This window comes from Bubalus bubalis, chromosome 10 (genome assembly GCF_019923935.1).
Source record: "Bubalus bubalis isolate 160015118507 breed Murrah chromosome 10, NDDB_SH_1, whole genome shotgun sequence".
In the NCBI taxonomy this organism is placed as follows: Eukaryota; Metazoa; Chordata; class Mammalia; order Artiodactyla; family Bovidae; genus Bubalus; species Bubalus bubalis.
Window position 1 is genome coordinate 84128925 of NC_059166.1, and position 16777 is coordinate 84145701.

Genomic DNA, 16777 nt, shown 5'->3' on the forward strand with positions numbered 1-16777 from the left:
GATTTCTTTTTAAGAAGATGTAATCAGACCATTATCTGAAGGACAGTGAACTCGAGTCAAATGCAAAAATGTACATTTCTAAACAGTGCATACTTTTACATATTGTGATAAGTAATTTTGTTCTTGGAATAGACATATGCAATTGCACAAATGCTTACATCAGTGCCAAAAAGTTACTCTACCTGAACCGTTGAGCTGATCTCAGAGGCAAAGCCGCCCGTCAAAGGAGCCTCGTGACTTACTAGCAGTCGCCCTGTTTTGATCACAGACTGAAAGAGAAAAGGAAGTCTGAGACTGAAAAGAACACATATTTCAAGTATACAATGGTAGTTTTAAGTAATAAAAATAAATTATTTATATCCCATAAACAATTTAAACTTAGCATTTCAATTTTATGCCAAATAAGTTGTAACTCCCTTTCAACCGGACAGTTTGATTTTTGCACTGCTAAAAAAGTTTTCAGTAGTTTAAAATCCTATGGTAAAAGAAAAATGAGATTTGTAATTCTATGTATGTCATTAAAAATGTACTTTTGTGCTATAAATGGAATTATTGTATTTCACATTTTCCTGAGTATCATTTCTTTTCATCATGTGACTTTAAGAATGAAAGTGTCTTTTTGTCCATTTGGGAATATATGTGCACATATATAAGTAGTCTTAGGACAGTTTTGTGTGGGTGCTGAGAAGGAAAACATAAAAATAGCATGTAAAAACTGTAACAAAGGAAAAGCTCAAGCCACTAGACATTAAAGAAAACCAAGCAAGCAGAAATCACCAGGAAAGTAAAAGGCAATTACAACTCTCTTCATTCAAGAGCACTGAAATTTGGTTAATGACCACAAGTCCATTTTAAAGTAGAAAATATCACAGACAATAAGGACATATTCTCAACACCGGCTTGGTGTGGTTGCTCCCACTGTGCACGGCATACTCTGTACAATAATAAATCAAAAAGTAGAGCTATGATATCATAGCAGGATGCTAGGGTGGCGGAAGGTTAAAAAATACTAAAATCAACAGCAAGTTACTGCTTAAAATACATTACACAATTACCATATTACAAAAGAGAAGTTGTAATTTCTCCTCTACATTTCCAATCAGTTGATATCACCTTCTTTAAATTCTATATTACTATTTTAGGAACATGAAATAAAAATCTTCCAAACAAAAAAGCTTACAGGCAGAGGTCATTTGAGTGCCCTTCATTTTACTGCGCTTTGCACATAATTGCAGTTTTTACAAACTGAAGTTGACATTGTCAGATGATGGTTAGCATTATTTTTTTAGCAATATTTTTTTAATTAAGATAACATACATTTTTTAGACATAATGCTATTATACACTTTATAGACCACAGTGTAGTGTAAGCATAATTTTTATATGCATTAGGAAGCCAAAACATTCATGTCACTCGCTTTATTGCAATATTTGCTTTATTTCGGCTGTCTGGAACCGAATCCCCAATATCTCCAAGGTATGCCTGTGTATAAATTAAAAATATTTCCTTCATTCTAGGCAATTAAAGTTTAGAATTTCAAGAGCATGCAGCAGTTTCAGCCTGCAGATGTAAAACTCCAAGATATGGCCAGTAGCCACGACAAAAATAAGTTACTATATCTACTATGTAAATAGTGACTGAAGAATGTAAAATTTTATGAACACTTTAAAGAACACCATCGCCTACTAATGAAATATTAACCTTGGAACATGTTGGTTTTTGAATTTTATGACTATGATTAATTATGTCAGTGTGAAAGGCACAAATTAAATTTTAAAGCACCTGGTTAGAAATATAAAGCCAAAAATTTTCCACAATCAGGAAAAAAATAAATGCATTCTCAAAGCATTTCCTAAAAAGGTGTCCTGACTTTAGAGATTGCCTATTCCATAAACAGATTTGACAATCAAACCTTTCTTAAAGCTCTGAAACCCAGAACTCTGCCGACATAAGAGCGTCTAAGAATGATACAGTCAAAATCCATCTCAGCTAGACGGTGCAACCTAGCTAGTGGGTAGAAGTGAGAAACATCTATAAAAATGCAGTAATTATGTTCAAACCTCATACAACAGAGCTGGTATTTTTTATGTGAACTGAGTCTTATCCAAGATCAAATGACAAACTTGAGGATGGTCTCAAAAGGCTAGTAAGCAGCCAAGGCCAGTGGCTTACCCTTCCTCTAGCCTGCAGAAGGTAGTGGGGACACTAAACACACACACATGTACTCAAGATAGAAGTTTCCAACCTGTGGTGTTCGTGCAACATGATGTGTAGGCAGAGAAACTCTGTCAACAGGAGGAAAGCTAAATAAACCGAGATACATCAACACAGCAGAGTATTATACACTCATGAAAAAGACTGAGGGCATGCCACAGTGCCTGTGATAAGCTAGTTGATAAAATAAGCAAATTGCAGAAGAACATCATCTCATTTTTCTGAAAAACCACCACCTCAATGGTGGGGACACCAGTAAACATAGCCATATACATTGAGCCAACATGTATAAATAGTCTAGAAGAATTTATTCCGAACTATCAAAACTTGTTTATCCTGCAAACTGACAGTGAAGGGATTGTAGGGAAAAAAACTTTTGCTTTTCTTTTTTACTTTCTGTGAAAAGTATATTTATGTTATTGAAAATATTCTCAATAAGTCTAAAATAAATAAAAACAAAAGGAAAGATCTTTCGAATTGATGCTGAAGGTAACAAATACACGTGACGTTACAGCCATAATCTCAAAAAAATAATATTTTTATGTTATCTTAGGAGTAGCTTCAGATACAAGCGAACCCTGAGATCCCAAACTCCACCAGCAAGGAGGCACAGTGAAAACACAGGGAGTCAGCCAGCCCTGTGCCAGGCTCTGTATGACTAGTTGAATGTCAAGATCATAACCAGCCCATCTCTTGACCTTCAAGCTGGATCCGAGACAAAACGGGAAATCAACTATTAGCATCAGAGAAGGTGAAGTTCTTCAACACCTCTGCAAGTATGTTAGGTAAAAATGCAAGTTCTTGAATCAGGAGTTATGCTGACAGTTCTGAAAGTAATTCTAGAAATTTTTAAAACACCAAGATTTAAAGGGTAGACACAAAATGAAACGTTAACAATGCTGCGAGTCTATGGAAATTGTCAAAGCACCCGAACCAGTGAGAAAGAGAAGCTACAGCAACAAGAGAAGAGTCAGAAATAATAATCAAAATCCCTAAACCACTGATTATCACAGGGGTTGCTCTGTGTTAGGCTCTGAGCTTAGTCTTTTAATTTATTTAATTGTGACTGCATCTAAATTTCATTTCTGCTTCTTAAATTCATCTAGTATCTGAAAAGTATTAAAATGTATAAAATAAAATTACATCAAATTCTGAAAAATGCCCAAGTATAGACAAAACATTGATATTTTCAAAAAAATAACATCCATCATAAAAGGCTGAGTCTATAAACAGAATTCCAAGATTTTGTAAGGTCCATAAAGAAGGCTGAGTGCCAAAGAATTGATGCTTTCAAACTGTAGTGCTGGAGAAGACTCTTGAGAGTCCCTTGGACAGCAAGGAGATCAAATCAGTCAATCCTAAAGGAAATCAACTCTGAATATTCATTGGAAGGACTGATGCTGAAGCTGAGGCTCTAATAGTTTGGCCACCTTATGTAAAGAGCCAACTCATTGGAAAAGACCCTGATGCTGAGAAAGATGGAAGGCAAAAGGAGAAGGGGGCAGCAGAGGATGAGATGGTTAGACAACATCACTGACTCAATGGACATGAATTTGAGCAAACTCTGGGAGAGAGAGAAGGACAGAGGAGCTTGGGGTGCTGCAGTCCATGGGGTCACACATGACTTAGTGAATGATCACTAAACAAAGATAAATTCAACTTGGTATGTGCTTTTTATCATTCATAATTTTAACTTACTAAAATTTCTGAAGATAGCTTCTTTTCTATTTTAGAAACTATTAACACTGTTAGTATTACAATAATGAGATCACTGCAAATATACAAAGTAGAGTGTTACTCTCTCCATTTTGGTGATTCAACTAGATATTCTGATTAAACTACATCGCTCTGTCAACTTTAACAGGCATTTCATTTTCATACCTTAAGGCATACTGATATCCAACTGCTGGGAAATTTTTCTAGCCAAATTTAGCATTCTGACCTACTTAGATAGTAAAAATATGGTGCCTTTCAATGGAGATAGCCATTAACCTTTTAAAAATAAATCACTGTAGATATAAACACTAATAAGGGTTTAATATTCCTTTTCTTTACCAAAAAAAAAAGTGATATTTCAAGTTTCAAGTTTTCTTCTGAGATAAATGTAATGCTCCACTAGAAAAAAAAAATTTAAGTTTTTAAACAACTCTTCAATAGGAAAGCTAAACCTATCACAGCCAGGAAAGATCACGTAAGGCTGGATTTTCCAGTATCTGCTTCTTCAGCTTCTTGCCACTGAGACGTGTTCCAGGATCCTGGCCTCAGCCAGAGGGAGCAGTAATGAGTTAGAGACGCTAATGGCACCAGGAAAAGCCGAGCCAATTCAAGATGAGGACCCCAAATAACATGTCAGTGTCCCCTAGCAGTCATAGTTTAGTCACTAAGTCGTGTCCGACTCCTGCGACCCTGCCAGGCTCCGCTGTCCATGGGATTCTCCAGCAAGAATGCTGGAGTGGGTTGCCATTCCCTTATCCATCTCCCCTACCACAAAATGAAAGGGCTTTCCCTGTGAGGGTTGGAGAAATTTGTCAAGAAAACTTAAAAAACAATTCTGAAAGGCAAGGAGTGAAACAACCTACAGCCGTCAAGTGTGCCCTGGGTTTCTCTCAGAGATTCTCACTTTCTGTCGTCCCCTCCTCCAAGGCATCAATAAGAGGGGATCTAAGAGGAGCCACCAAAAGCTTAATGCTGAATGCGCAAGGACATTGCCGCTCAGACAGCAAAGAATCTGCCTGCAATGTGGGAGACCTGGGTTCGATCCCTGGGTCGCACAGATCCTCAGGAGAAGGGAACGGCTACTCACCCACTCCAGTATTTTTGCCTGGAATATTCCACGGACAGAGGAGCCTGGTGGGCTACAGTTCACGAGACTGCAAAGAGTCGGACACAACTGAGCAACTAATACACACACAACCAACAGATCACAGCACCTCTGCTCTGAAAGAACCTTCAAGATACCTTGTTCCTAGTTTGTTCCTCACTTTTCCCCATTGTCCATCTTTTGCCCAGACATCACTACTAATGGCCACAATGTCAAGCTATCTATGTGGGATATCTAGCCCAAGGCTTAGACTATGGGAGACACTCCAGGAAAGTCGACTAGCTAAAAATTCATTAAAATAATTAAACTGTATTAAGCATGTCCTTCTTTAATGTCTTGAAGCTACTGCTTTGTTAGCAAAATCTACTTTTAAGATAGTACAATGGCATACTTCAGCACATCCCAGAACAGTGTCTATACAAAATAACAGACTCTAAATTGAGGACATTTTAATGGAGCTTTAACAATAAGATATCTGTAGTAATAGCAGAGTTGAGAAGTTAAACTCCGTTAAAATGATTGCACAGATTTTGGCTTGCCCAAACATGGGACATATGTTTTAGTGAATGCAGCCTTTAAAGATTTTAGCACAATCCAACCAGGAAAACTGTTAAGCTGTCATTCCAGGAGAAAATGATACAGAAAGGCAGACCATTAAGCTTGCATGTGTCTGAAAGTGCAACACACATTCAAAAAGCAAAAGTGTATTTTTTTTTTAATCTCTGATTCAAAACCTATAGCAAGATCCTCCTCCTACAAAGTAAATCAACCTGACCTATGCCAAGTTCAGTGGCCTATTCTGATGACTGACAAGATAAAGCAGGGAATACTACACTGGATAGGCGATTTACAGCCCCTTTAACATTTTTTATCTGAATATAAAGATAATGAAAAGCAAAAGAAACCTCAGAGCTGGCCTTTACTAGTTCCTTTTGAAATCAAATCTGCTTATAAATACATATGAGCAGAAGTAAGAGTCAAGTTGCATCTTTGTTTCATTAATCAAGAGCACGTTCATAACAACTATATAATCTAGGAGCATTAAGGACATGATTTTAATTAGCTCCAAATATCACTAAGATAAATTAAATTTTTGAGATGTTTTCTTGTTTAGTAGCCAAGTGCATTTGTCACATTAGCTAAAAAGAAACTTCACAATCAGTCACAGGCTAACAAATGCATTCATATATGCCTAGTAACTACTATTAATCTGCAAGAGTGTCACACACAATCAGACCACTAGCTGATATTCCTCTGGAGAAATACCAGTGCTGAAAGAGAAAGAAGAGTCATGAACTCCAGAGAAAGTTCGGAAAACTCCATTTCGGCAAGGCTATTAGTAATGGGGTTAGAAAGAGTTTGGTATCATAGGAAATTGGTGTAAACGGAGAAAAACTAAATCCTTAGAGCTTTCTCACCCATGTGGAAAAAGGAGGTAAGGGAGCAAGCAGAGCATAAAGAGAATTGAATAAAGTCAACAGAAGAAGAATGAGCAAATCGCTCTGACAAAGGCATGAAGGGTTTGGGAAAATGTCAGACACCTTCACTGGTTCACTCTTGCCTAAGTTACTGGCATAATCGGAGCTGACGAGCCTAGGAAAAAAAACACCTTTGCAAAAATTAAAAGTGGAAGTCTTTCTGAAAGTTATTTCAAAGCATTTCAGATGGATGTGCTGCCGTCGCTCAACCCTACCGTCCCAGTTTGTGTCCTCATAGTCCCTCCAGGCTCCAGGCACGTCAGGCTACTCGCTAGTCCATGACTGTGGCCCATAATTTCCTACCTCTGAGTTTGTTCCCCAAATTCTGGAGGCTAACCGTAACCTAACCCTCTTTCCAGCATCATCTCACACAACCCCTCCCTCCCTGATCCCCCCAACTAGCTAGGCTTTTCCTTATTTTAAACCCTATGTTACCCTTTTCCTTTTTTCTGATCATATTATACACATATTATATACTCTTGAGAGTCCCCCGGGCAGCAAGATCAAACCAGTCAATCCTAAAGGAAATCAATCCTGAATATTCATTGGAAGGACTGATGCTGAAGCTCCAATACTTTGGCCACCTGATGCCAAGAGTCGACTTATTGGAAAAGACCCTGATGCTGGGAAAGTTTGAGCACAGGAGGAGAAGGGAAGGTCAGAGGATGAGATGGTGGGATGGCATCACTGACTGAATGGACATGAGTTTGAGCAAATTCCAGGAATTGGTGAAGGACAGGGAAGCCTGGAGTGCTGCAGTTCATGGGATCGCAAAGAGTCGGAGACGACCGAGCATGAACAACAACATTATTATATACCTCCTAGTAATCATTTCCTAATAGAATTTAAGGTGGCCAACAAGGCAAGGATATTCTGTGAGTCCGAAAACCAGGGTTCAAGGGCAAGAATCAGGCATAGCCAGGGTTCAAGGGCAAGAATCAGGCACTAGGTCAAGGCAGCACTCACTGCCATACCTCTCTTAGGAGCATCAGCAATTTATCTTGTCCTGAGTCCATCTGTCCCATTACCCAACCACACTCAAAACCACAAATTCAAAGATGGGAACTCTTATTTAAACCTGTGTCTACTGCAGAACACAGCACATGACAAAATCTACATTAAATTGAGCAAACTGTGCTCACTGTATTATTTGGGAACAAATGCATATGTTATCAAAATTAAAAGTTTGAAAAACTACCTAAACATCTTTTTTGCTTCTTCATGTGGGGATTTTTTTTTAATAGAGGAGGTGTGTGTATCTCTATACTGTCTCCGCCAGCAGATTCCAAATCACTCAAGTGCACAAAATTTAGAACATATCAAGTATTCCATACCTAATCACAATATCTAATATGCGATTATAAATGTAGATACTCAATAAATGTTCTTAATATTGATTTTTTTAAAGCATTACAGAGATTTAAATGAATCACCAACAAGCTTCCAATTTTCTGTTGTTTGAAACTGTTGCTGCTGCTGCTGCTAAGTCATTTCAGTCGTGTCCAACTCTGCACGACCCCATAGACAGCAGCCCACCAGGCTCCCCCGTCCCTGGTATGCTCCAGGCAAGAACTCTGGAGTGGGTTGCCATTTCCTTTTCCAGAGGGACTAATCATGCTATAAAAGGCATTGAAAGGGAAGTCCTAAAAATTAAGTTCTAATCATCATTCTAATTCTAATTAAGGACTACCCTGGGCCAGCTCTGCCTATTTCTCCTACTCTGGATTGGTTTTAGAACAACAAGTTAACAGTACTACATGTATTTCTGCTTTTATATACATCTTTTATAAATGCGTGACTGGAAGAACACACACAACATTTCCTTTCCTTGGTACTGAACATAAGTTTTCTTTCCTGTTGACAAGAGCTCACATACCATGTGATAAAGGTATTGGACTGGTAGATGTTTATTAGATATGTAGTGAAACGTAGGTAAATTTAAGTCAATATCTCTTAAAAGTTCTTTTGTTTTCCCATTTTCCCCTTTAGCTTAAACAACCACCTATAGGGATCAACATAATTTCTTGTGTGTGCCAAAACAAATTCTGAAAGATTGAGGTAGCCATTTCCCACATTGTTTTCTAATCTTCATTTTTATCACTGCCCTATCTTTTTTCAGTGAGAATTAAAATACTTCCATAAACTTACACCCAATCTCCACTTCAACTCCATTTCTTTTTATGAAAAGGAGAAATTACAACATGTCATTTGAATACTTATTGACCTCCATGTTGTAGAATTTTAGAAAGTTGTTCACAAAGACAATTAAAAGGCCAAGCTGAGGGACTTCTCTGGTGGTCCAGCAGTTAAGAATCTGCCTGCCAATGTAGGCGCCATGGGTTTGACCCCTGGTCCGGGAAGATTCCACATACACTGGGACACCTAAGCCTGGGCGCCATAACTACTGAACCTGGGCTTTAGAGCCCATGAGCCATAACTACTAAACTCACATGTCACAACTACAGAAGCCCATGCACTTTAGAGATCGTGCTCCAAAAAGAAGCTTACGCAATGAGAAGTGCCTGCACCACAGCTGGATAGTAGCCATCGCTCCCTGCATCGAGAAAAAGTTCACGCACAGCAACGAAGACCCAGTGTAGCCAAAAACAAAATAAATTAATTAGTTTTAAAAAGTCAAGCTGTACTTTGACGCACAATCAGGGTGTTGTGTCTCCTATAGCTTCTATTCTTAGAGCATCCATAGCTCTTCCAGGCTTCTCTGAAGTGTGCAACACACGCATGCTAAGTCGCATCAGTTGTGTCTGAGTCTTTGGAATCCTATGCATTGTAGCCCACCAGGCTCCTCTGTCCATGGGATTCTCCAAGAAAGAATACTGGAGTGGGTTGCCATGCCTTCTTCCAGGGGATCTTCCAGACCCAGGGATCAAACCCGCATCTCTTATGTCTCCTGCACTGGTAGGTAGGTTCCTTACCACGAGAGCCACCCATCAAGCCCACTAGCAGGAAACATTCAGAACTACCATGTAATTAAATCTTACTGCAAATTGCTTATATTCTTGTAATACATGGAAAGTGGTAGTACGATTTCTGTACACACTACTTGGCAAATCAAGAACCTGACTCAGCACTAAAAAGACCATTCATGGGGCTATTTCATTACATTTATTATTCACTAATTTAGGGAGCTTGCTTACTTTCATTCAAGTACTAACTTGTTACCATGCTATTATATACATACTGAGGGAAGAGGTTGATGATTCACAGACAGCTTATGTACCTAGTTTAGCATCTAGGTTATGATTATGAGCTGAATGATAATTTCATTTATGGAATCTATTTGCTTCACCATTCCCACCATTTTTAACTACAGTTCTGTGGCATTAAGCACATTCACAGTACAGCCATCACCACCATACAACACCAGAATTTTTTTCAATTTTTTTCCCAACTGCTACTCTGTACCCATTAAACAATAACTCCTCATCCTTCCCTTCCCCCAGGCCCTAGCAACCACCATGCTACTTGTGTCTGTATGAATTTGTCACTATTCTAGGAGCCTCACCTAAATGGAATCACACAATACTGTCCTTTTGTGACTGGCTTATTTCCCTTAGCATTATGCCTTTAATGGTCATCCATGTTAAAACTTGTGTTAAAATTTCCTTCCTTAAGGCTGAATAGTAACCCGTTAGAGTTATAAACCATATTTTGTTTATCCATTCCGCTCTCAGACTCTTCTGGCTACTGTGAATAATGCTTCTACAGACATGGGTGTACAGATATCTGTTTGAGTCTTGGCTTTCAGTTCTTTGACGTATATACCTGGAAGTGGAATTGTTGATCACATGGAAATACTATGTTTAATTTTTAAGGAACAGTGATACTGGTTTCCACAGCAATTGTACTATTTTACATTCCCAGCACCAAAGCACAGGGGTTCTGATTATTTTACATCCTCACCAACATTTGTTTTTGATTTTTTACTTTTTTGATAGTAGCCATCCTAATGGGTATGGGGCGTTAGTTCATTGTGGTTTTGAATTACATTTTCCTAATGGTAAGTGATGTCTAATAATCAATCATTTTTTAAAATCTTTTTAATTGTTGAATCAGGCTCTTTGACTTTTATTGTTGATACAGATAGTGTTTTCTAAGTGCTTAATGCATCAAATTTCTTAAATTGGTCCCTTCTGGGGACCAGAAATAAAATCTTCTCAGAATATGATACACCCTATGAAAAAAATATATAAGCAAACTTAATTGTTCACTATGTCTTTTCTGAAAAAGCATTACATCTGGTTTCCTCATGAACCTCTATTTTGAAACATACACAAGGATATTTTTTCCTAAGATGATTTATGTCACATAAATCCTTTGCCCAGTTGATTATCTAAGACAGCACTCCTCTCCTGAAAAATCTTCAGTGGTAAGACAGCTAATTGGAATCACAAAGATAACTTGTAATCAGTAATGGGACCTTGGTAATCACCATCCAAGGCAACAACAGAGTCTAGTTACATATTATATCAGAGTCCCATCTCTTTGCTCCATATTCTTCCAATAACTAGAAGATAGAATAATGTCAACTAAGACAGTTTGAAACCTTGGTACAAACCAGAAAATCACTGTCATCATCATATTTGAGTATTACACACAATTTCCCAATTATCTTTTAATGTTGTATAAGTTCCAAAGGTCACTGGTTCATGTCAAAGACGATTTACTGAGCCACTCACATGTGCCAATACTGGGAAAACACAGAAGAGTTAACCCAGGTCCCTACAGGACTGTAATATGGGTTGTCACAATGTCCTAGAGCAAAACATGCTCAATAATAGAAAGAAATTAATTTAAAGGTTGTTAAGGCAGAACACGAGAATTAATAATCAAGTTATCTTTGGTGAAAACAAATTGTTTTCAATTTTAAATTTCAACCCCAAAGGTCTTTTTAAAAATAATACTGAAAAAATGAATTTTTCTCTCTTAATATAAACAATTACTAATACTCTTTCCCTTTCTATTCATAAGTCTCCATTTGGCAAGCTTTTCTCAAGTGTTGACGACAGAGGGAAATACTATGTCTGGCCATCATAAGAGTCTTAAGGGTACAGACTGACCTCATCCCCTGAGTTCCCAGCATACCGTGAATAAAAAAGTGGCCCTAACCAAAACCAAGATTGTCAGCCAGTTACATCTCACACTGCTGTTTTAGGCATGTATCGAGGGTACAATTTTCCCTGAAGCCATCTGGTTGTCTACTATGGTAATACTTCTCTAAGGAATGATCAAAAGTATAAACACTGCTACACTCTGCGTCACCATGGATAAATGCTTTTATTTTCTAAAACCTGGTCCAAAGCTGTTGGACTAAATGGATTTTTAGTCCATTACGAAACAAAAATCATGTGTAGCTCATAATACATGGGCAAAGCTTAAAACCTTTTGGGTCTTTTTTATGACTCAAAAAGGTGGTAAAGGAAAATTCATATGATATTTCAGCAAAAGTTATACATATATTTGAGTATCTATAACTAAGATGGTGCAGAGAAAAATAAAGTACATAAATTTCATACTTTCCTTTTAACCAAGATGATGAGGAGAAATTATTTCTATGACAGATGGATTCAGGAAAATAATTCCTTTAGCAGAAATAATAATATCTGTCTACAAAACATTCATTAATTACTTGATAGAGTAGCTGAGGGGCAGAAAGGCATAGAAATCTCCAAGTCAAGAATTATAGCATCAAATTTCCATACTGAAGGAATATGCATAAGAAGCTAAGATGCAATAATAATAGTTGTCCAGGAATATAATTCAATATCTAAAAATAAATTTACACCTAGACTTAAGCCTTTTTTTCAGGGAAATAATTCTGAAACTTTCTTTACTTTCTTTCCTTGTAAATTACAAAAATACTAATAATCCACTCCTGTTGGATTTACAAATCTCTATTCTGCAACTCTTTTATTGACAAGAACTAATAAAATAGAATAAGATGATCATGGCCATGATACCACAGAAAGTGAGACATACCTATTACAACTTAGACTGTGAGTGATTTTTCAAAAAAAAAAAAAAGAAACATTTTTTTGAAGAGTAATCCAAGATTTTATGCTTGGTAACTTACTTTATCATAAGTTCATCATTTTGCTTATCTTCCAACATCACTAATCATCAGGGAAATGCAAATCAAAATCACAATCAGATAGTACCCATACCTGTCAGAATGGCTACTTATCAAAAAGAATACAAATAACAAACACTGGCAAGAATGAGGAGAAAAGGGAACCCTCTACACTGGTGGTAGGAATGTAAATTGGTGCAGCCACTGTGGAAAACAGTATAGAGGTTTCTCAAAAACCCAAAAATAAAACTGCCATGCTGCTGCTGCTGCTGCTAAGTCGCATCAGTCGTGTCCAACTCTGTGCAACCCCATAGACGGCAGCCCACCAGGCTCCCCCGTCCCTGGGATTCTCCAGGCAAGAACACTGGAGCGGGTTGCCAAACTGCCATATGATTCAGCAATTCCACTCTTGGTATATATCCAAAATACACATAAACACTAATTTGAAAAGATACAGGCACCCCAATGGTTATAGCAACATTATTAACAATTGCCAAGATATGGAAGCAACCTAAGTTTCCTTCAACAGATGAATGGATAAAAAAGCTATGGTATACATATATACCATATGCTATGGTGTATATATATAGATATATATAGATATATATATAAATTGGAATACTACCTTGTGAAAAAAAAAGAACAAAATTTTTTGCCATTTGCAGCAAGCCTGGATGGGCTTGGAGGGCATTAAGCTAAATTAAATCAGTCAGACAAAGAAAGACAATATATATCACTTATATGCAGAATCTAAAACATACAACAAACTAGTGAATATAACAAAAAAGAAGCAAGCCTGCAGATATAGAGAACAAATTAGTGGCTAGCAGGGGCGTGGAAATACAGGCGCAGGGGAGTGAGGGGTACAAACTACTGACTACAAGGATGTGAGGCTACAAGGATGTATTGTATAATGTGAGGAACAGAGCTAATGTTTTATAGTAACTGTAAAAGGAGTACAACCTTTAAAAATTATACATAAAAATAGAAATTTAAAAAAAAGAAAAAGGAAAAATACTGAAACACAGTTGTACACCTGAAACTAATATAATATAAATCAACTATACTTCAATTCTGAGAAGGCAATGGCACCCCACTCCAGTACTCTTGCCTGGAAAATCCCATGGACAGAGGAGCCTGGTAGGCTGCAGTCCATGGGGTCTTGAAGAGTCAGACACGACTGAGCGACTTCACTTTCACTTTTCACTTTCATGCATTGGAGAAGGAAATGGCAACCCACTCCAGTGTTCTTGCCTGGAGAATCCCAGGGATAGCGGAGCCTAGTGGGCTGCCGTCTATGGGGTGGCACAGAGTCGGACACGACTGAAGCGACTTAGCAGCAGCAGCAGCAGCAGCATACTTCAATTAACAAAACTGTAGTATATCCATATAATTAAATACTACTCTGCAATTAAAAAAAATACTATTCATTGTAAAGCAACTATACTGCAATAAAAATTTTTTTAAAGAATTATTGAGTTAAACAATAATTTGACTATATCTCAAAGGCATTAGGCTAAATGAAAGAAACTAGTCTCAAAATATTACGTACTGCATGATTCCTTTTTTGACATTCTCAGGAACTCAAAGTTATAGTGACCATAAACATGTCACTGCTTCCAGAAATTAGAAGTAGAATATGTGGTTACAAAGAGAATGCTCAAGAAAATTTTTTGATGTAAATATTATGTATCATAAAAACGTTGGTGATTACAGGAATCAACACATGTACTAAAACTCATAAAACTATACACTAAGACTATATTCACAAAATGCTTACATAACCAAAAATAAAAGGGAAAATGAATCAAAGAGAAATAAGATTATTAATATAGAAGAGAAAATCATTACTAACTAATGAAAATGTTCCCATGCTGTAATAATTTTTAAAATAAGTTAAAAAAAATAAGAATAAAATGGCAGCCCCATCCATTAAAATCACAAAATAATTTAAATTTTAATTCTGGCAAGCCCATCATAAAATCTTGCTTACATTGCCTGACATAAATCTTGTGAGGAAGACTAGGAATATATTTATCAAAAGCTAATAACAGTCCAGATTCCTAGAATAAACAACATCAGTTCTAAGATTTATCCTCAGAAAAGAATTTTAAACGTTTTAAAATATTGGACATCATGGTTTAAAATGACCATGTGCACAGCTATTAGATAAGAAAAAGAAATAAAAGGAATCCAAGTTGAAAACAAAGTAGTAAAAATATTGCAGTTTGCAGATAATATGACACTGTATATAGAAAATCCCAAAAAAAACTATTAGAACTAATAAATGAATTCAATAAAGTTGCAGGATACAAAACTAATACAAAGAAATCTGCTGTGCTTTTATACACTAACAATAAACTACCAGAAAGAGAAACTAAGAAAACAATCCAAATTACAATTGCATCAAAAAGAATAAAATATCTAGGAATAAATCTAACCAAGGAGGTAAAAGAACTATACTCAGAAAACTATAAGACAGTGATGAAGGAAACTGAAGACAGCACAAACAAAGGAAAGCTTTATGATGCTCATGATTTGGAAGGAGTCTATTGTTAAAATCATCACACTAATCAGGGCGATCTACAGATTCAGTGCAATCACTAACAAAATAACAACGGTGCTTTTCACAGGACCGGAACAAATAATTTAAAATTTGTATGAAAACACAAATGACCTTGAATAGACAAAATAATCTTGAGAAAAAACAACAAAGCCAGAGATATCACACTCCATGATTTCAAACTATACCACAAAACTCCACTAATCAAAACAACATGGTTCTGGCAAAAACAAACAAACAAACAAAATACACATGTAAAAGAAACTGAACTACTGTCTCACACCATATACAAAACTCAACTCAAAATAGATTAAAGACTGAAATACATAAAACTCCTGGAAGAAAATATAGGTAGTATGCTCTTTGGCATCAGTCCTAGCAATATTTTTTTGGATATGCCTCCTTAGGCAAATGAAACAAAGCAAAAATCAAAAAATGGTACTACGTCAAACAAAAAAGCTTTTGCACAGCAAAGGAAACTATCAACAAAACAAAAAGGCAACCTACTGAATGGAAGAGGAAATTGACAATACATCTGATAAGAAGTTGATAGTCAAAATAGACAAATCATAAAAAAGTATGAAAAGTGTTAGTCGCTCAGTCATTTCTAACTCTTTGTGACCCCGTGAACGGTACTCTGCCAGGCTCCTCTGTCCATGGAATACTCCAGGCAAGAATACTGGAGTGGGTAGTCATTCCCTTCTCCAGGGGATCTTCCCAATCCAGGGATCAAACCCAGGTCTCCTGCACTGCATAAAACTCAACATAAAAAAAATAATAAACAGCTCAATTTAAAGTGGAACTTGAATAAACAGACATTTTTCCAAACAACATACAGAGAACCAACAGGCACAAGAAAAAATGCTCAGTATTACTAATCAACAGGAAAATGCAAACCAAAACCACAATGAGATATCACTTAATACTTGTCAGAATGACTGTTATCAAAAAGACAAGAAATAACAAGTGTTGGTGTGGATATGGAAGAAATCTGCAATCTCTTTTGCAGTGTCAGTGAGAATGTAAACTGGTAGAGCCACTATTGAAAACAGTATGGAGGTTCCTTAGAAAACTAAAAGTGGAAATACCATCAGATCAGATCAGATCAGTCACTCAGTCGTGTCCGACTCTTTGCGACCCCATGAATCGCAGCACGCCAGGCCTCCCTGTCCATCACCAACTCCCAGAGTTCACTCAGACTCACGTCCATCCAGTCAGTGATGCCATCCAGCCATCTCATCCTCTGTCGACCCTTTCTCCTCCTGCCCCCAATCCCTCCCAGCATCAGAGTCTTTTCCAATGAGTCAACTCTTCGCATGAGGTGGCCAAAGTACTGGAGTTTCAGCTTTAGCATCATTCCTTCCAAAGAAATCCCAGGGCTGATCTCCTTCAGAATGGACTGGTTGTATCTCCTTGCATTCCAAGGGACTCTCAAGAGTCTTCTCCAACACCACAGTTCAAAAGCATCAATTCTTCGGTGCTCAGCCTTCTTCACAGTCCAACTCTCACATCCATACATGACCACAGGAAAAACCACAGCCTTGACTAGACGAACCTTTAGCAATTCCACATCTGGGTATTTTCCCGAAGAAAACAAGAATGTTAATTCAAAA

At 37.2% G+C, this 16777-nt stretch overlaps 1 protein-coding gene across 2 annotated transcripts in view; it reads right to left on the reverse strand.

Annotated features, from left to right (window-relative positions):
- Positions 1–16777, reverse strand: part of BCKDHB (branched chain keto acid dehydrogenase E1 subunit beta) — a 268621-nt gene that overhangs the window by 70944 nt on the left and 180900 nt on the right. For both annotated transcript variants that reach the window (XM_025294833.3, XM_006053423.4), the window contains one exon: positions 183–269. In XM_025294833.3, coding sequence (XP_025150618.2) covers positions 183–269 — 87 coding nt within the window. The remainder of the gene's footprint in view (positions 1–182; positions 270–16777) is intronic.